General features: G+C 41.6%; 2 protein-coding genes across 2 annotated transcripts; both read right to left on the reverse strand.

Moving 5' to 3' along the window:
• Nucleotides 1-1,870: 1,870 nt before the first annotated feature.
• fgf23 (fibroblast growth factor 23) lies at nucleotides 1,871-3,674 on the reverse strand (the record flags this gene model as incomplete). The annotated part of the gene is made up of 3 exons (XM_079294326.1): nucleotides 1,871-2,486; nucleotides 3,237-3,340; nucleotides 3,440-3,674. The coding sequence occupies 3 exons, from the start codon at nucleotides 3,672-3,674 to the stop codon at nucleotides 2,022-2,024; spliced, it is 804 nt and encodes a 267-aa protein (XP_079150452.1). The 3' UTR covers nucleotides 1,871-2,021.
• A 3,439-nt stretch (nucleotides 3,675-7,113) lies between these two features.
• On the reverse strand, nucleotides 7,114-12,006 carry LOC306795770 (fibroblast growth factor 4B-like). Its single transcript, XM_079294391.1, has 3 exons — nucleotides 11,274-12,006; nucleotides 10,665-10,768; nucleotides 7,114-8,441 (listed from the first exon to the last, which is right to left on the reverse strand). The coding sequence occupies exons 1-3, from the start codon at nucleotides 11,614-11,616 to the stop codon at nucleotides 8,265-8,267; spliced, it is 624 nt and encodes a 207-aa protein (XP_079150517.1). The 5' UTR covers nucleotides 11,617-12,006; the 3' UTR covers nucleotides 7,114-8,264.
• Nucleotides 12,007-21,472: the final 9,466 nt, after the last annotated feature.

Consider the following 21,472-nt stretch of genomic DNA (forward strand, 5'->3'; position numbering starts at 1 on the left):
ATCGCATGTCTTCTCAACTGATAGAGATCAGTTTTCTCTCATCATGAATGAATGGAAAAAAAGCTTTGAGCACACTAGGGCTCTATAATGCAGTCACGACTGCATTAATCACTCTCAAAGAGCTTCAATATCCTGCAGCTATAGCTAGTACAGCATCTCAAAACCTTCACAGCGTTTAACAGCTGACCGTGAAGGAAAAGGTCAACATTTTGGCATGTGTTAGCGTAGCACAAAGACTTTAAACAAGGCTCTGCCTGAGGGCAACTAAATCCGGTTACCAGCTCTTCTAAAGCAAACTGGTGAACACGTTGTGTATTGTTGGTTTAATATGTAACAAAACCAAGTGTAAAAATGTCAATTTTACATTTTTACGGTGGGACTATTTCTTGGCTGGTCGCAGTAACTTCCTGGAGTTTCCTTTGCCCCAAAACGTCGAACACTTCCGTTAGCAGGTCAAAGGTTAATGGGTGACAAATTTAACAGTTTGGGTAAAAATGTCACCAAGTGTATTTTTAGAGTGAAGTGACTCATGTACCTGTTTCCTAATTAAGAGGAGGTGTGAAAGTGCAGGATATTCAGCTAATGAGTGGAACTGCTGCGTAACTGTGTCAAAGTTAAACCTGCTTACTCATTCATGACTTCCTTTCAGACGGCTTGTCTTTACCGAATTAGAACACCAAAGCTAAAAAAATAAAAGAAATCACAGCTGTATGAATTTGCATAAGTAACACACACCACTACACAGGTTTCCTTTATAGTTTATTTGGTCCCAAACACTCCACAACTCCAACTCATACATTCAAAGACAAACCATGTTTTTTTTTTAAATATATACATTTTAACTGTAAAGCGTCCTTATAAATACCATAAATAACAATAAAGGAATGGAATTAAATAAATAAATACTCTTTGGGACTGGTTTTAGTGTTTGCTGGTGGTGCCCAGCACCTGTAAATATCACATAGCGAGAGTTCCGATTTGATATCAAGATTGCTGTAAAAGGTTTGTTGACCCTGTAGTTATATTCATTCAAGTCATGAATTACGCTAGATTGTACAAATGCAGATGCGTTACCACAGAACATGCTGTGCTTTTAGTGATCTGTAGTTTTGAAAGGTTTTTGGAATTGCTGTTATAGGTTCAGAACAATTAAACAAATGTCAAATCTTCTACATCCAACTCGGAAAACGTAGGGCTTTAAAATATAGGCTCACCTTAACTCTACTAAATGCAGCTCTTAAGTATATTCATGTATATATTTGTGTGTAAAGTCATGCCTGCCTAGTTTCACATCAGTAGACAGGGCCTTCAGCCCTCCAGAGGTAGGCTTCTGTCTTGAGATAACATCAATGTCACTTTGAAATGTGGGTTTCTCAGACCAGCTGTTAAAACCTCAATGAGAAGAGAAAAAAAACAAAATGGAAACGTGCTGCCTTCTCCGGAGTGTTGGGATTATTACTTTCTAAAGCTTTGTTTGCATTTGCTAAGCGATTGAATCCTCACTGACATGACTCAAGAAGTTCTTCGGGGAAACTAAAGCGTGTTTATGAATAATTCAATAATCTTTCACTGCCATTTCTCATCTAAGCAATAGCTCAGTGTGAGCAAGTGCCAACTAACTGTAATGGATGGGAAATGGATTTGGATCACTCAGCTTGGCACAAAACCAAGATTTTCTTTTTCTGTTATCTGTTTCTGAGGAGAAAATAGTCAGAAGGGACATGAAACTACATTTTTAAATTCCTATTCGCTCTATTTGTCACCACACCTGCTTAGGAACGTTCCAAATAGTTGTTATTGATAAGATGAATTCAGGTAAAACTCGCATCCCTTGTTGATGTCTCTTATTATATCTGTAGTGATCTAAAATAATTGCGTTTTAACACTAATTGTGCAAAAAGGGGCTGCAGGTCAAGTCTCATTTTTTTGTGAACGAGTATATCGGTTTTTTTCTGACATCATGACAAACTACAATGCTAAACTCACTTTGAGAAGGGTACATATATCCTAACCAGTGAAAATCAGCCCATGGTCCCGGTGCTCCGGGGGCTGGCCGGGTTGGACGAGTGCACGTTCCACGGGTCGTGGGTGGACGGAGCCAGCGGCGTCTCCCGGCACACGTTGCGCACGTCATCCCCGGTCTCTACCTCCACTTCCACCTCCACCTCCACCTCTAGATCAGCGTCGTCCTCCGGAACGGCCCGAGAGTCCGAGCCCTCCTCGGTCTGACCAAAGTAGACGTTGTGCGGGTCGGAGGGATCCACCACCTGGTTCCTCTTCTCCCTGTGCAGCAGGAGGCGCTCCAGCGGCACCGTGTTCTTCTTGGGCAGGAAGAGGGAGGTCTGCGGGAGGTTCTGGCCCGCTGAGAACACCTGCCGGGAGCCCTCCAGGTTGAACAGGATGCTGGTCCGGCTGGAAAAGTACACGTCCCGGTTGTTCTCCAGAAGTCTGTGGTTGAACAGACAGTCGTCTCTGAGGCAGATGGGCTGAAAGACAGAAGGAGAGAGGGAGACAATTAAACTACAGTGAAGGAATATTATATTTTCTTTACAGGAGGCAAGATAATATATACGTTGTCATTTCCTCAACTTCTATTTGAAATACTCTCCAAATAGGCTAATGCACTTAATGCCAGAAGTAACTAGATAATACAGCTATCTGATCCAATGCTGTTATTTTGCAAAATCACCAGAATGTTAGAAAAAATCACGAGGGTTGAGATAATGTCCTTTTAGTTCTAGTTCAATTAGTTGTAATTCCCTACATATCAGTGTGTAGCCGTATTCTATCTTTTTTCGGTATTAACTTCAAATATAACTTCGCCACCATTTGCAGTTTGTTCCCTTAATATCAGTGCATGCATTAAACCAAATCCAATGAATATATTCACGTGTAGACAACAGTCAACTTTGTGCGTAAAAGGATAGAAAGCGGTGTTAAAAACTGTGAGTAAAACCCCACAGTGGTTCCAAATATGAAACGTTGATTGGATCTATTTAGTAGAAATTATTGAGTAGAAACAAAGTGTTTTAAAAATAATACAATTAATTGACGTTAAGACGTTCCATATTTGCGGTACGTTTGTGCGTAAAAGGATGGCTATTTACATGTTTTAACCGATGCATAAAACCTCAAGGGGTTCCAAGATAGATACACTCAAAAGTAAAAGTTCGGTATGATGGATCGGGTGAATTAATAGTAACAAACATTAAAACTGAAAGCAAGTATTGGCTTACCGAGCTGAATGGGGTGCCCTCCAAATCCATGCACAAGTAACGGCTACTTTTGACGCCGAGGATGGCGATGCGCTCCCTTGTTTCAGCTTTCAGTAAAAGCACACCTGTCAGGAAGAAAAGGCAATGAGCATTGGAGTGTTAAAGACACGACTTCATATTGCGACATTGCAACAAATAAATGTAACGACTGAAATACGTCTTACTATATGAACTCCTGACGGTCGTTCTGCGCACAGTGCCATCTAATCTGATCTCCAAGTAGAAGTTGTTGAGCTCTGTGGATGTCTGCAGGTGGACATATCTCCTCGGGTTCCCCCAGTTGGATCCAACCAGCGGCGACGGGTTCGGGGCCGTTTCCCCGAGAGGAAATCCCTGGAGTACGGCGAGTAAGAGCGCCAGCACAGTATCCCTCATCCTCAGTCTCCTGTTGACGTCCATCCTGGAGCAAACCGGTGCTTTCCACTGAGAGAGCTGCTGGGAGTTTTCAGATGCTCTGTTGTCCCAAAGTTTGGAGACGGTTCCTATTTAAAGCCCCCTGAATGCCACTCCTGCTCACATCCTTTGCGTTAAAAAAAAAAAATAGAAACTCGCCCCCAAAGCAGATGTGCGGGTTTGCTGCAGCGGAAGGGCCACTTCCACCTCTGTCTGTTTATCCCGATGCTCTTGGTCAGACTGGACTCTTATTTTTGGTGACACGTCTTGAGTCATCCACCTTGGACATTATCCTAAGACTATTTCCTGATGGTCCAACGTTTTGGTTCAGGCTGGAAACATGGTGCAATGGGCAATATGAAAAAAAGAATAAAGACAACAAAAAGAAAGGACATCATGCAGAATACTGTTAGTTAGTTGTGTAACAGTTCAATCCGTCCTAACTCCAGAATTCTTGATGAAGGAATTAATCAGTGATTAATTGAGCGTCATGTAAAATGTTTTACAGTTTTAGGTCAATGGACTGGACGTTCAGTCATAGTTTGAAGTTACTTAGGTTTGCTGTTTTTACGCACCTGCCCAATTTAACATGTTCACCATTTCACCAGCAGAGGGAGCCACTGCCTTATTTAGAATAGTTTTACTGGGGAGTCGCATTTAACTGGCTAAACTATTTTTGGATGCTGGAGTTTCAGCATGAAACACTTTAAACTATGTTTCGGTAAAGAACTATCCTCCTTGCTGTACACAACAACTTTTAAACAGCTTCTCTTAAAAAGAAAACAGTTTTTTTTAATCCAGGAAATTAAACCCACTTCCAAATGTCGACAATTATGATAATATTCAAGTTTAATTTGCACACAAACAAACATAAACCAAAGTGATTTTACATGATTTCAAGAACTACACTTAAGTACAATTATTCTTCATTTTATGCTACTTTATACTTCTATTCTACGACAATTCAGAGACAAATATTGCATGTTTAACTCCATTACATTTATTTGATAAATTATCAGATTAAGAATACAAAATATAATCGACAAATGAAATATGATGTGTTAGTATGGATACAAATAAGACTTCTTCGATCCCTTGGTGAAATTCACAAGATACCTTGCAGTATATATAGTAAAAAATATGCCTTAAGCATTAAAGTAATTTACACATTAATGCATCAATAATTCAATGATATAATACATTATTCTGAAATGGGCCATTCTGGATTATGAGTACTGTTTGTATATTTTGATGCGAATACTTTTTGAATGCAGGACTTTTACTTGTATTTCTACACTGTGGTATTGCTGCTTTTACCGATAAAACACACATTCACATCAGAGATCAGCTGATCCGACAGAGAGAACAACAACACTTTACCAGCAACCAGTTAAAAAAAAACTTTTATTGTTATCTCAGGAATACAGTGGACTGCTGTGCACAGCACATACGTACAAAAATAAAAGAAAAAACTTTAATATCCTTACTTAGCATTGTCTGTTTTCAGAAACAAATGACTGAAGTTTGTTTCGTCGTAATTTACAGTCATCAGCAAACCAAAACTAAGGCAGAGGGTGAGGTATATGAGAACAGAGATGAGAGGAATAGAGTGGAGACTTAAAGCAGGAGTTTAAAAAAAACAAACGCATGAAGCGCACACCCCTAATTAAGCTTCGGGGCTCAGGCATGCTAGTACATTAAACAAGATTTAAAAAAGATATTCCTCCCCTTGAATTAATTCAAATTTGATCTATGATAAGCTGTGGACAGAAAAAAAAAAAAAAGACGACGAGAAATCTGGATAACATTTTTTGGTCAAAGCTGAAGGGCGAGCTTTTTGTTTCAGACACAGACCTTCACTCTTTTAGGGATCCAGCTCTATTTCTTGACAGAGAAATGTGAGAAAACTTTTTTACGCGAGTATATAATCAAGTAAGGTGCCGCCTGCTACAGATGTCAGACATCTTTTGATTGTGAGGTTGGCAAGAGAAGTGCTCATTGCTGTGCATGCGCAAAGTTCACTTCCACAGCTTCCTCAGCTGAAAATGCTGAAACAAGTACTGTTTCTTTTTTTGTTGTCGACTACTTCAGCCAAAAAACAAAAGATGAATATTTACTCCCGACAATACATCAGTGTGTTTCATGCGGCCTCATCTACAGCGGCAACAAGTTTTTTTTTGAAGCTCAAAAAAGAGAGCAAGAGATTTATCTGTTAGAAAAATACTGTTGTGAATCGATCTGTGCGTCGTAGACAGTTGAGCAGCAGGTGACACTGGTGATGGGAGGTGTAGACTGCAGGCCCTGCAGCAGGAGAGGTGAGGCCCTGCGTGACTGTGCTCTCTGCCTGCTCCTCACACACTGCATTAACTCTGCAGATGTCCCCTCCCCAGAAATCTACCAACACAAGTACTTGGAACGGGGAGGGGACAGCATGTTGTGGAGCTGCATTGTAAAAGAGGCGGGGCTCTATGCATTCAGAAGATTGTGACGCAGAGAACTATAAGAGCTATCTATGGTTTTAAGTTGGAGAGCTACTCTCCAGCCATCCGTTCACCAAATTATATTCCGTTTAAGCATCGAATAAAGTGTTTCCTGCGGGGGGAAAAGCTATTTCAAATTCCTATTTCATGGCAACAGTACGACCCATATAGCCGACCACCCTGGCCACTGGGGTTGGGGCCAAGGCTGGTCCGTGACTCTGACCTTGAACTAAAAAAGGCTGAAAGGAGAGGAGGAAGCTCCTGGGTTACAGCTGGAATCCCAAGGTCCCTGCCTGCAGCGGGTGAGGGGGGTAAGGGACGAGCAGAGGTGGGTGGCGATGGGGTGACAGAGCTCAATGGAGGGGGGAGGGGGGGCGCTCAGGTATGTGGAAGGCTGCCTGTCATCCTGGCAGATCCACATTCCTGCAGGGGGTCTGACGAACAACAAAGACAGCAGGGCGGCTTCCTGGCATTCATCTTTCCTGGATTTAAATAGTCCGGCTACCTCTCCAAACACAAGACCGGATGGAGGCAGCGAGATTCAGGTTCTTCTAGTTAACAGCTGCAGAAACGAGGCGGGTAGATGCACGCTATCGGACTCTCCAGCTGAGTGAAGCAAGAAAAACAGACTTTGAATATGTAACAAACTATATACTGATCCACGTGATGGCATTTAGGGTATGACGCATGGTACATCTTCAGCTTTGTAATCTGCCACTATGCATACCAATTCTGAAATGAATACGGCCTTCTATGCCAACGTTTTACCCCTCGAATTGATGAAATCATCCTAAAAATCAACAGCGATGACAACATTTTCTGTGGCGTGCATCCAGTCCGTCAACTGTCTTTTAGTCATTCGGGGTGAAACATGATTGGCTCATCCATAATTGCATTTAAAACTCTCTGCCTCCAGTTGCCACTGCAGTGCTGCTGCAGAGCGGGGGGGGGGGGGGGGGGGGGGGGCAGGGCAGGCACCTACTCCAACTCCTACACCAAACACACAAAGATCAATTAAAAGGAACAAACGTGGGAACGATTCTTACCAAAACATTCAGGCACCATCGTCGATGGCTAACTGTGCAACCTGAACTCTTTTTGCCTCGTTCAGGCAACTGCGACAAAAGCAGCGTAAAAAGCTCCTGAATTCATCTTTTACATTTGCAACTATTTACATTGTTTTTCATTGGTTTCATGGACACCGGACATCGTTTTCAGCAGCAGCTAAAGCTTCGCTGTCGGAGCTCTGTCCAAGACGACGTGTATATTTCTACTGTGCGCTCAGTCGTTCCTTTTGCAAACCGGGTCCAAAAAGAAAAAGTCCTCCGTGCTCAGATGGATCAGTATTCCACCCTGTTTATTAGCTGGCGATGCCACACAGTCAAACTTATGGCCTCGTTCCACCGTCTATGGCTGACCGCGCTCTGGTCTCAACCACAGATTGTACATTATTTAATCGATCTAATTATGGAAAAGAAAATAAACCAGAGATAGTCAACGCCCCCCCCCCCCCCTCTGAGGCCCTCTCCGGAGTGTCAGCCCTATTTCTGACTCCAGCAGGTGTCTCTTACATGCAAGTTTAAGGGGGCCACAAGTGGGAACACCAAGGCACCTTTCATTTCGTGCAGCAAAGATAGTGCATTTAAGTTTCCCCCACTGCAGGACATTGATAATCGAGCAGGGAGCCCTCAAGCGCTCAATCGGTTTGAAAGAAATCATAAACTTAGCAGATATTTGAGCAGAAGTCCATGCATCCCTTAATCTAGTAGAGTGGTTCTTTGAGGTATTCAAATGATTCATTTCACTCTTTAAAAGCACAGGATATAGCTCATCCATCTCAAAACAGGAAGTGACACGTAGTTCAGTTACAGCAAGCACCAAGGTAAAGTGAGACAGGCAAAGGCTTCAACTCTCCCCATCCATAAAAACAACAAGCAGCACAGTACATATACAAAGATAGCTATCCAAATATACATATGTATATATATATATAAACAGAATAAATATTTGTGTTTTCTTTCGCAGTCCATCAGGTGTGTTTATCATGACGATGCATTTCTATATTACCTGGAAGAACATCCACATGTGCAAATTACTGAGTTATTGCCAGTTTCTCTCATAGTCGCGGGAGGAAATGTGTGACGGTCATGGCGGTGGTGGCCCTGTTGCCTCTCTTTGCGCGGCCATGCTTGCTGAGGGCGATGTAGAAGCCCTTGTAAACAAAAGACTCATAGGCGTTGTAGTTGTTGGGCAGCATAGTCTCCTTGAACTTGCACTCGTCCACGAAGACTCTCTAAAAATGCCAAAGAGAGAGCGAGAGGGTGTCAAAACGTCTCACGGCAGACACAGGAGGAACATCACAACGTATGCATGGGTTCAACGTTCTGCCTAGAACGCAGGAAACCGGAGGAGGTGGCATGTTGTCGCAAAAGATCCCAAGCCTCCTGCTTTTACTCTCGTATCTCAGTAAATAATCCCAGGTGGGCTCACTGGCGAACTATCTGAACAATTCTAATTCTAAGGACAAATGCAACTAAATAAGCGACGATCAAATGCTAAACAACATGTACAGCATTACGAAACAGGGACACGTTATAGAATAGAAGTTAATATGCATATTTATAACCACATTTGGACCAAATAAATGTCGGTTTATATCATTTATTACAATCATAAGGCTAGGGCAGGCTGTAGTTTGATTGAAGTTTCAATACCAACTTCAAAACAATAATTGATAAACCTCAAAGTAAGACACTGAGTTTCTACAAAATCCCTTTTTGAAATGTAACGAAAGAAGCTCAACTTATCAAATGTTAAATATTGATTAAACACAAGCAAACACAACAACTTAAACACGCGCAAACTGAAATAAAAAGCCTAAAACTGGCAAAAATCGTATTTAAATCAGACGCTGACGTATAGACGCTGTCTTATCAAAGAGTAAGAAGAAATGGCGAGATTTCAATACTCAACGCCAAACAGGTATTGAGGTTTGATGACCAGACCTAAATAACATTCTTGTATCGTTCATTGTGAAATTAAAATCCAATATTTACAAGAATATCATGATTTATTTGACTTCCCACTCGAAGAGCAACACATTGTTCTCCTTCAATAAAAGCTTAATAAAAACCGGCTCATTACAAATCACTGAATACGATATCAAGTACCGTAGACTGTGTTTCCTCAAACTAGAAGAATGATGCGATGATCTGTTTGACTGATTAAGTTTATTAAGGTGTTTCACGTGTGTTTGAAAAGACCCACTGCATGATTTGATGTTGATTGCTCCTAAATACACATGTACTGTGTATTTGTGAGTATCACATACAAACCGTTGCCCTCTTTTGAAATCAAAGACATTCACTTTTAAAGACAGGCCATCGCCGAGTTCAACGTTTTTCCTGCTGTTGGTTTTAATCATGAAATGTTGACTTATTGTTTGACTGTTGCCAGTTTAATGTTCACTGGAGGGTTGCGTTTATTATCTGTTTTGATGAACTTGGTGAGGAATAAACTAAATATGTATATATATATTTTTAAAGTACAGATTCCAGTAATCAAGTAAAGTACTTTACTCGATTGTCTCCAGTTTGTGATACTTTATACTTCAGTTCCACGACGTCCCAGGAGGGAAATATGTAACCTTTTACTCCATTACATTTATCTGTTATTATACAAAACATATTAAAATATGATGCATTCAAAATCAAACTACACATATGTGTGTCAATTAATCACATTTTGCATAAACATTCTAATAATATATAATACTGTACACCGGGGTCACTCCACTGCAGTACTTTCGATATTTAAATCACAATTTGTTGATAATACTTCTGTACTTTAAGTGTTGAGTGCTGGACCTTTACTTGTAATTGAGTACTTTTATATTGTGGTATTGTTACTTTTACTCAACGGTGGAAAGTTACTAAGTAGATGTACTCAAGTACTGTACAGGTAGGTCGTTATTTATTTGTGCTACTCATTACCACACTAGAATGCAGAGGCAACTATTGTCATGTCTTACTGCTTTACATTCATTTTACAATTTCACTTGTGTTGCACATTGAGATTAATTATTCAAAAAAGTAATCAACAAACGCATTATGATGTATTATTGTAGGTAAATATAAGACTCTGGGGTAACTTCACAAGCTACCAGAATATAAAGTCATAAAAAAATGTAAATATTTCTTGTGAAATTGGCCAATGAGTAGGACTTTTAGTATTTGTATGCTAATACGTTTGTACTTCGACTAAAGTAAAAATGCAGGACCTTTACTTGCAACAGAATCTTTTCACACTGTAGTATTATTAAATAAAATATCTGAGTTCCTCTTCCCCCACTCACAGATTCCGACACAGAAACCCTGCTATCATCAGAGCATATTAATAACACAACAGTGCCCATAAACCCACGGCTGCAGCAGCTACATGAACTCATCTTACACTGAGCAGGATGTGTGTGTGTGTGTGTGTGTGTGTATGTGGAGTGAGTTGCGCACAAACGTACCGTTCCGTATAACCTTCCCCTGCTGTTCATTGCGACAAACAGCTCACTGCTCACCCCGAACATGCTGATCACTCCTCGGTCCACGGTGGAGATCTCTATTAGACCTAAAGGAAACACAGCGTTAGGGGAAAGCAAAGACAGTGTCACACTGCGACTGGGGGACAAACTCGAGTAAACTGGCCTATGCAGCAGCGATGGGTGTAACCTTGCAGGTGCATTGCGACTGGATGATGCTCTCTCTGCTCAATTAGCCCTTTTGGAGCAGTCACCCACTTGCAGTTTAAACAGTATGGAGAGTGTGTAGTTTACAGTGTGCTGAGTGGGCTCCGTGTGCGTGTCCTGCTGCAGCGGGACGCGGGGGTAAAAATAAGTTTGCGTCTAAACTGGGTCCAAGCATTCATGTTATGTTTTTGGCTTGGGAGGATATTTCGCACTGCACGGATGTAGGGCTCGGCGCACTGTTTTTGCCTTCGGAAACTTTCAACTATGCCGACACCTCTTATTAAATATCATGCAATCAAGACAAGTGACCCGCTTTAACTTTTTTTTTTTTTTTTTTTTTTTTTTGCGCATAGGGTTACGCTCCAGTGCTTTGCGGATGCAACTCACTGTATTGGTTCTCATTGTGTACACCGCTTATCCTGCCATCCGGGAGCACCTGCAGGTGAAACCCAATGCCCACGTTGCAGTACAGTCGCCGCACTCTTTTGATGCCCTGCAAATAGTCACTCTCCCAGTTCAGCTCCGATTTCCCCCCAGTTATACCCAGATAGGAGCGGGAGAAGAGTGTCTCCCACTTCTTTTCCAATAAAGTCGCATTAGTCCTGCTCGGAATCGGATAGGATGAAACGATCCCCCAGATAGAAGTCCACAGTACAAGAACTGCTGGCAGCTTCCAGTGCGTCCTGGCCCCGCTGGACATGCTGTCGAGGCACCTTTGCGCAATGGCCATCCAGTTTACCTTTGGGGCACGTGGTCAAAGTTACCTGCCCTATAAATGCAACTCTTCTTATGTTTTGTCCTTTGGCATGGTGGTGGTAAAGGCTTGTTTTGGGATCAAGGCAGATCAGGGCCCCATAGCCCGAGATCTGAGCAGGAGGAGAGGGACGGAGTTCGTCGGAGCTTGAATTGGTGCCGTTGACGATGATCATCTTTCGCCGCTCCGCGCCTCTGTACAGGCAACGCGCTGGTCGTGGAGGGGACACCACTCACCGCAAAACCAGCTCACCTAGCCAACGACTCTAACATCCTAGAATGACATCACTGTGACTTCACGGCTGCACCCCCCATCAAAAGTAGGAGATGGGAGGAGGAGGAGGAGGAGGAGGAGGAGGAGAGAGAGTTACAGGACCCCAGCAGCAGCAGCACTTCTGATAGCAATGATGGGGGGTGCTGCACCTTCACACCAGCGTCTAACAAGCCAGAGCGAATCAGAAGAAGCGTTTCCTGTGGTGATTTTCAAAATAAAACCCGTATCTGGCACAAGTGCTCCAAAGAGTCATCACCTCGTCTCCCAAAACGATCAACCCTAAATAAATAAACCACACATTTAAGGAGAAACCTAAATAAATGCTGACATAAAAAGCAGGATCAGTCATCGAATGGTTTAATGAGTATGACAATTATGTGAATTATAAGCTATGGCTTTGACAATTCAAAGTTTAAGTTACATCTTATTAAACAATGTTTAATTTGTCATCGAACAGGACATTTAAAAGAAAAATGGAGTAATACAAATACAATAAGATAAAAACAATAGTCATAAATAAATTACCTAAAATAGCATTTCAGCAAAGTTCAAGCTAAATACTAAATACTCGGGGGTCGAACAAAATTGTATGAAATGAGCTGAAAAGAAGCAAATGAAAACGCAATGGCTCTGACTAACTTAGATTTATCTGTTGATTGTTATTCCGTTAAATGAGTAATTGTTTATTTTTTGTAATAAAATGGTAAAAAATAACATCAGAGGCCGATGCGGCGTCTTAAGCTTGTTTTGTAGCCTACAGCGAGCGATCCAAAGCAAAGCTGAAGAGTAAATTGAAAGGAAAAGCAAAAATGACAAACCGCTGCAGATTCTAGCTTCTCACATGTGAGGATTTGCTGCTTTTTCGCTGTTTTATAAAATTGGAAAATGAATCTCTTCGAGGATTGGACTTTTGGGAGCAAAAAACTATTTTTAGCAATGTGGACTTTTTATTAAATTAGTTTGACTCTTTGTGGACGATTATTCAAAGAATTACAGAATGTTAATGAAAAATAATTGCTAGTTAGTAGAATTAGCATCAAATCTCATCTTAATGGAATTCATGGTCTCTAATATTTTCCCAGAGTGCTTTTATTTTGGAGGTAATTTATTGAACCTACTCTCAGTTTTCCTGTGGCTAATTGTGACTGACCTGACGCTGCTCTTCCTCACATGGGAGACCTGCAGGAGGGTGTGTGTGTGTGTGTGTGTGTGACGTTCATTGGCGTTGAGCAATCATGGGATGGATGGATGGATACTGTGTCCAGAGACCAAATCGGGACGGCGGTCATATGTCCTGGCAGCCTGCTGCCTTATTTAGAAGGAAGGTGTAAAAACAGTTACAGCCACTCACAGGAGAGCAAGCAAATGTCAATCCTGTCTGACACTTCCTTAGCTGTTTGTTCTGGAAGTTTACACAACCAGATATTTTGCCTGATCAGATTGTGCATTATTATTGTAAGTAACACACCGCAACACACAAAATAATATAACTTGCGTAAATCAAATGCATGGCGTTGTTTTGAGTTCAGTGGTCATAAAGTGGTCAAGGAAATGTGTAAAAGACCTGCAGTCCATGATAAAAAAAAGGCAAAAAGCACCATTTTACATGAGAAAATTTTCTAATTTTCTAAAATAAGTCGAAGCTGAGTGCACTGGGTTCACCCTCCTTTACATTTCCGCTTACATCCCGTCCTGCAGGGTGCTGGTAGCAGATGAAGTCTCGGGGGAATTCCCACCGCGTCACAGAGCACCAGGCTCTGGGGCCCCGGGGTGCTCTCGGCTGCCAGGGAGCCTAAAGCCCACCGTAGCAACCAGAGCGGCCATGTTGCTGATAAACAGCAGGGGCAAGACAACCGATAATGGAAAAACAACAAACAAACAAAACATTAATATGTCCGACAATGTGGCGATACGTTAATGGTAAAATGCTAAATTTATAAATACATGTTGACGGTCATTGAACTACATTTGAAGCCGCGGGTACATGTTTTGATGTACTTTAAGATCCGCTGTTGCTGTCAACATTACTGCGTGTAAAAGTAGTTCATATTTAAAGAATGTATGTGTGAAGTTAAAGAGACTAACAGGACTTCTTAGTCCCACTGGAGCGGATGGACTGGACCAGCAAATTAACGATTTGCTGTGTCAGCACATGACTTTGCAGTCCAAGGCAACCTGAATAGACAAAACTACCGGGTTATTGACAGAGTGTAACTTCAATCAATGGAGAGTGGGCACGGTTAATGAGACGGTGCTGAGCTCTTGAGATTAATTAAGCTAATACTGTTATACTGGCTGAGGCTGCTTTTTCTTTTATAAAACCTGAAGCAAGATGCACAACAATATATCGCTTATCCATAAATATTAGCAGACATATTACATGGATAAATGCTAATGCGATATAAGACGTAATCAACCACTGTCCACCTGAAACTCAATAAAGCTCTTGCTTTTCCACAAAGACTAGCGTACGACTGCAACCAACTATTATTTTAATTAGTGATTCATTTTTATTGTTATTATTTTCTTGATTGATTGTTTGGTCTATAAAATGTCAGAAAGTCGTGAAAAAAAGGTTGACCAGCAGTTCAAAACCCAAATATATTCAATTTCCTATATTGGAAGATAGAAGAAAGCAACACGTTTTCACATTTTAGAAGCTGAAACCATCACATGCATGACATAAATAACTTTAAAGAGGACTCAAGCTATTTAGTCTCCCAAGACATGGAATAAAACAATGCTAAAATTTAAGCAGAGGTCAAAAACACTGGATCCTACATTCCCCATAATGCAACAGTGTCTTCTTTATGCCCCCTGCCTCTTAAAAGCTCGATCCTTTTAAACTCACTCCACACCTGCAGTTTGTATTATACAACAATACAAGTTTCCATTTAACCGACAATCCAAATAGTTGCAGATTTGGGTTTTTTCTTCTGTTGATCATATTGTCGATTAATCAACTGGTTTCAGCTTCAGACCGGAGCGAAAGAGAGTCAAGCTATGAAGACTGTACAACCCCAACAACTGAGTCACAGTGGGGAAGCAAGAGGACAGAGGGAGTCAGATGGAAACTTGAAACAGCAAATTGATTTTGCCGATAAACTCGCCTCGACTGAATATATTAGAGCTAGAAGACCAGAAACTAGAGCCTAAAGCCAGAGAAACGTCTCTGCAGTTAACTATCGTCAGGTCAGCTGTCTTTGTTGCAATTATAGGATCTATTTAGTGCACACACACACACACACACACACACACACATCAGTCAGAACGTGGACCAGAGGGAATAGCCATACAAACAGCTTTTGTGCATATTACTGAAGTGTAAGTAACTGGATACAGGAGGATGCAAAGCTCGTCCAATTACTGTTTTATTAACGTGGGGTTTAAAAGACGAGATTGAAACAACAGCTGGGGAGACCCGAAGATGGAGGGTGGGGGGTGGTGGGGGGATTTCCCTGGAATGACATAGACGGCATAGACGGCATAGACGGGCAATAATACTCAGTCGACTGTGTATGTCTGTACGACATACCCAAGGCTGCACATACCTTCACATTGGGACTACTGGAGCACATTTACATTATTCATAAACCATATTTATTAAAAGCTGGGACAAAACTTTACATAACCGAGCAGCTCGCAGCGATGCCGGAATCGATCACAAACAATTGGATTTCATCGGATCCAATGGAGCGGGGGATTGTAAAATTAGGAACGGTACCACCCTGAAAGGAGCTCAGATTTTTTGCTGAATAAGCTGATGTATAATTCAGCAGCCAAAAGCTGCTGCGTATGCAGAGGCTGAAATATATTAGGACATCTATTCTGCTTTCTTTCCTTATTATTGTGTCAAGCTTTGAGCTGCACAGAGGAAACAAAGAGAGCAGCCTGTCAGAAGTTCCCTGTAAAAATTTATTTTCAAGGGTACAGCTTGTGCAGAGAAAGATGTGCCTGCTGCTAAATTGGGCGTAGAGTGACTAAGGGATAAAGAAGCAAGGCAGAGGTGACTTTTATGCAGGTTACAAATCCCAACCAATGACACAGCAGTTTCTATGCTCATGTCGGTAAGATGTGCTGTATGTTCTTCTATCGGTTGGATGACTATTGGCAAAGCAAAACATCCAAGGTAGTTAGAGGGAATATAGAAGAAATGGCAAAATCCCAACATTTAGCTCACGGAAGCCATGTAGCACCAATACTTTGAACAACGATTAGTGAATAGATCTTTAGTCAAATTAATCTGCATCTACTTTTGAATCATCAGTTCATCAGTTGAGCAAAAATGCTAAAATTTTACGTGAGTAAATTAAACATCTGTTGGGGTTCTGGACTGTTTTGGACATCCAATTATATCTTCTTAAACTGTTGGCCATTTCCACTACTTTATAGACCAAGTTATTGATTGATTAATTGAGGAAATCAATAATATGTTGATGAAACCAATCTTTAGTTGCAGCCCTACTTTGCTGGAACAAAAACGTAGGTAAGTTATAAAGTATATAAATAATTTCCTTTCCTGCAACCCAAAGCCGAACTCTTTGTGAAGGGCTCGCAAATCAAAATGTTTCTATTTTAAAACTCTTTCATCAGCAAATGAAGAATGACTGATACGGAAAAAAAAGAAAAAGCTCGTCCTTGCAGCTAACACGCGTGCGATAGGGAGCCATGCAGGCCTGTATGATGGTGAATGCGTCACATCATGGCCATCGATCCCCATTAAACCTTAGTAATCACATTGCATCCCAAGAGAGCTGAAAGACGTGAAAACGTCTGTTTAGCAAGATATGATCGAACGGTTTTCTGAGCTGTGTTGCCCCGAAGTGTGCCAGCTCAGCAGGGTTGTCGATTCACAAAACCCTGAGTCCTAAAAACTAATCGCGGCACGTTTTACAAAGCAGATTTTAGGCCCGTTGATTCAGGCTCCATGAGGACCATTCGTGTAATAACACCTGCCAACAAACCAATTATTTCACGTACATTTCTGTTGACATGTACAGCAAAAACTGAAGTATAAGACTCATAGATTTAAGGGAAAAGTCATCCTGATAGCAATGAAGCAATTTCCCATCTAGATGCCTTGTTTCTGTTCCTCTCCACTGAACCAAATGTGACATTCAGGAACATTGAAGCTGAGGTTTGGCCAGTGTCACATCCTCGCCACAACCAACCGCTCCGTCGAGGCAAAGTCTGGCAGCCCTACTTTTGAGGCCACGGGGAAAGCTCTGTTTACGTGGCCGCCATGCCGAAAAGTCGGACAGTTTGGTTTATGGCTGTAGGAAGAGATAGAGATCAGAGGAGGTGTCAGCTGCTGAGTCGGCAGCCGAGTCCCCCCCCCTGGCTCCTCTTCCCTCTCTCCCAGGAACCCAACACCGAGCCAGGCCACCAGGACCGAGCAGGAGAATGTGAGGAATTCTCTCAACACATTTGCTCACTGCTTTGCACGTTCTCACCCCTACGGGATGTAAAGGGTGCCGCCGGCCCCCAAGGATGCGACCACCTTGCTCCACAATGACGCCGGGCGAGAGGCGGCAATGAGCGGAGGATCAAGGCAATTTGGCTGGATGGGTTTGGAGAGCGTCAGGAATGGCACACTGCTGAGGGAGTGAGTCATCCTGGACTGAGCTGCTGTCATTCGGCCAGCACAACAAAGATCAGATCATTTATTTTTGTCACGGCCCCTGCTGGATGAAATCTAAACCCACAAGGAGTTGATCAAAGGTTCTGCCTCTCCTGGAGAGCAGCTAATATGCAATCGTGTTCAAGAATGATCCAGAAGAATCAGTGACAAGATGTGGTTTACCCAGAACTGTTTTCTTCTGCCTTACGAGCTTGAGCTTCATATTAATAATGAATTTAACAGATTAATGATTTATTCTACAAAATGTGAGATAATACTTAAAAATGCACATTTCCAGGAGCCCAGGGACATGTCTTTGTACCAACAGTCCAAAATTGCCATCTACTATAACCGTTTTTGCAACGCTCACAGGCCACAGAAGTAGGTCACTGGAGGCCAAACAGGGGTGGTAATAACTCTCTATTACTGGGTCAAAGGGCAAGTAGGCAGTGCTCAGAAGACGAGCAGGTATAGGCCACTTGTATGTCACACATTTTGACCTGTCCTTGTAGGAAAATAACAGGTGGAAATAACATAAGTATATGGCTGAATTCCATTAAGCTGCTTCAGTTTCAGGATCCTATTTATTTTTAATGGTCATGTTGATTTGTAAATAAGTCTAATTTGTCTAGCTTGTAAATAAGACTGATCAATGAACTGTGTATCAGGAAACCACACCAGACACCATGTAATGATAGCAAGACAGCATTTCTTTAATAAAGCACGGTGTGTTGGAGAAGGGTTGTGCAGCATGTTTACATTTTGAATGAACCAAAAAGAAAAGTCCAGGTTGTACAACAATGCTTCCTGCTGCACCTGAACCCATCGCTCTCACACGTGCACGTCGCCCTCTGGTGTCAAACAGATGTCATGACATCCAGTGCCTGTCTGACTGACGATAACTCACTGCATTGCAGCACTGGCATGGGGTTTGACTGGGATCAATGGTCCTTTGCTCTGAATAAAACTTACGAGAAGTACAGATTTTTGTAGTGTGTTTACAAAACCACATTAGCTTCATCTGATGCACAATGTGCTGGACAGATGATCAGAGTGTCTTCAGTTATGATTTGTCTCACTGACTGAGCACTTTCCTGATTTTACAGTGCAAAGTTGTGACAAAGATTACATGTTCATTGATCAGTATGAGCCCATGTGGGTCAACTATGAGTTGCCAAAAGAAAAGTGCACTGAGAGCATGCTGCTTGTTGGTTATCAAAGATGGCCGTGTGATTTGTGCAGAGTACTTTGTGGAAAATGCACACCAGAGAATCTGATACAGCTGATCCATGAGCAAATGAGGCAGCCAGTGCATCCCAGGCATGACGAGACAGAAGTCGCTGAGGTCTCATGTGCTTGTGTCCTTTTGACAGTGATCTCCCCGTTAAAAGGTCGTCCTAAGGAGACTGCTCCTCGTGTGCCCTTCAAGCGCCAGGAAACATCTAAAAACCATTCAAAATGAAACAAATTCAGGAAGGATAGGCAATTAATAATATGGAAATGCCCGAAAACCAAACAATTATGACGTCTCACATCATGCTCGCATGTCGTTCACATGGAAATCTTACCCATCTCGACCATCCAGCCCTTATGACATGAACACAGCAGCACAGGGCACTAACCTGTGATGAGGGATCACAAGTGGACTGCTTAGTTTTAAGAGGTCACAAGCCAAAAAGGTCGTGAACCACCTTTAAATGTGACAGACTCCATATGACTGTCACCTGCAGAATGTTAAACAATCCCTTGAGCTAAAGTCAGATTCATAACTTGAATCACATTTCGTGTTACTGTGGGTTTTGCTGTGTCTTCCATAAAGGCACTTGTCAACCTAAGTTTGTGCAGTCACAAGCCCACACTCTCCGGTCTCTCGTCTCCCTTGCAATTAGCTTCGTGGCTGCCGCGTGTGTACTCCCAAAAAAAAGAAAGTCAGTGAAAGCATGCACTTAAGAAGACACGGTCTTGAAAAACAAACTCCGGAAGCCACTGATAGACAGATCTGTCTGCCCACTCTGGTTCGCTGGCTAAAGCCGTGGCTGCTGTGGCTGTGCTGTGGTGGCCACTGGTCCAAGTCTGAAGACATCAGATGCAAGGCCATTCCTAGGTTACAATAAGAACACCACACTGACACTGCAACGTCGCCGGATATCCGAGAAAACTCAGGGACCCATCAAGTCAGATTTAGATTGAGGCTTATAAATAACTGGTACAGAACACAAATGCATTTCCTTGTTGACAGAGCATTCTGTCTTCCTGAAGAGCTAAAAATACTGCAGCATAATGACAGAGTTTATGAGTAGAAGAATGGAACAAACCTCTTTTGGAGTATTTTTTTAAATTTACATTACCTTTGCATTTTATTCATGCAAAACATGGCAATCCTTTGCATCTTAACAAAAAGGTCTCACTACTAAATAACTATTTTTGTCTTTGCTCTGCATGGAATGTAAATAACAACACTGCAGTCTCCACCTGCGGAACACCCATACAAGGACAGCGGCGCTGAACTGACAGAGCACCACACAAACTTACCACTCTGAGATGCTATACAGTACATAATGATGGCATTCACATCAGTGGTTGAGGGGGAAAACTGCCTCCTGACCACTTCCAACTAACAAGCTCAAATGAAGACCACTGATGACCTCACGACTGCCAAATAGGCCAGCAAATCCAGCTGGATGTCCGATTCCAAAACAGTCTGGTAATACTGCCTGCTGGTGCCACGGATACAAATCACAGTTATGGTTTTGTTCAATATCTGGAAACACAACAGGTGCATATAATGTAATGTTTTTATCCGACAATACAAATTAAATATGTGGCAGGCCAGTTAGTTATAAAAAGACTGGCTTGTATGACGTAATTGTCGTGTGCAAATATATATAATTGATGTACTGTATGACATTAACTAAATATGTATAAATCATATAGGTACTGTAAATCACACCAATTGTCAACTCAACATTCGTTGATTGTCTACTGGATATGTTGTTGGTTATTGTATTCATGATATATAATCTTTTCATTGCAGTTGATGTTGTACATGTCCCATACATTATAACACGAATAATAACCGTTGTTAAAAGCACACCTTTCAAAACCCAGTGATGACAAAGTTCTTCCCACAATACAGCCAATTACACTAAGAAATCTAAAATCAACTGAGGTGGCAGAAAACATTAACTGAAGCATTTCACCACATGTGAGATCTCTTATGTGCAGAGTTATGTTCAGGTAAATCAACATTGGCTGTAGAAACAAGGTGAGGTTCAGGATGTGTGTTTTACTGCTTATTATATGATTATTTACAGGATACTCACTCTTGAAAAATGTCTTTTATTTCTTATCAGCAACCCAGATAAGAATACAATTGGTAAACCCAACTCCTGTAATATAATCTAAAAGAAATAAAGAGCTCTTTCAATAAAAATGAAAAATAAAAAATTAAAAAAGCTCCCTAGTAAATGTATGGTTAGTAAGAAAATATTTAAAAGAGGATGTTGCAAAAATGTCAGTCCCAACAGAAATAAAGGTACCTCATTGTTTTCCTAATATGGTCATTTCAGGCATCCAAATGGAATAATCTGTGCACCACTGAGTATAAATGTATAAGAACTAAATGTACAATACCCACGTCACTTATTTTGAACATTTAACATCACATACCTAAATATTTTTAACTCAGGACAGAATTTCAGTACTTCTTTTGCCTGTCATAAACTGGGAGGGTGTTTCTACTTTTAGTTCACTGAAACATATATTGTAATACATTCTGTTCTCCACGTGCCTTTGTTTGGGAACATATACTATAAGAGCGGAGGCGGTGCCATTTTAACTCCAGCAACATAAATCTAAATAATTTCCTGTACCAAGTTAAAAAGAGACGTATACACGGAGTAGTGCCAGATAAATGACATCTCGTGTGTACCGTTAGTT

This window comes from Melanostigma gelatinosum (assembly GCF_949748355.1).
Source record: "Melanostigma gelatinosum genome assembly, chromosome: 22".
In the NCBI taxonomy this organism is placed as follows: domain Eukaryota; kingdom Metazoa; phylum Chordata; class Actinopteri; order Perciformes; family Zoarcidae; genus Melanostigma; species Melanostigma gelatinosum.

Excerpts from the sequence above, each read along its gene's own strand:
- LOC306795770 (XM_079294391.1), bottom strand. The coding sequence starts at position 11,616 with ATGGCCATTGCGCAAAGGTGCCTCGACAGCATGTCCAGCGGGGCCAGG. Across the intron at positions 10,769-11,273 it reads ACACAATGAGAACCAATACA|GTCTAATAGAGATCTCCACC; the intron begins GTGAGTTGCATC and ends TGTTTCCTTTAG. Across the intron at positions 8,442-10,664 it reads GGGGAAGGTTATACGGAACG|AGAGTCTTCGTGGACGAGTG; the intron begins GTACGTTTGTGC and ends TGGCATTTTTAG.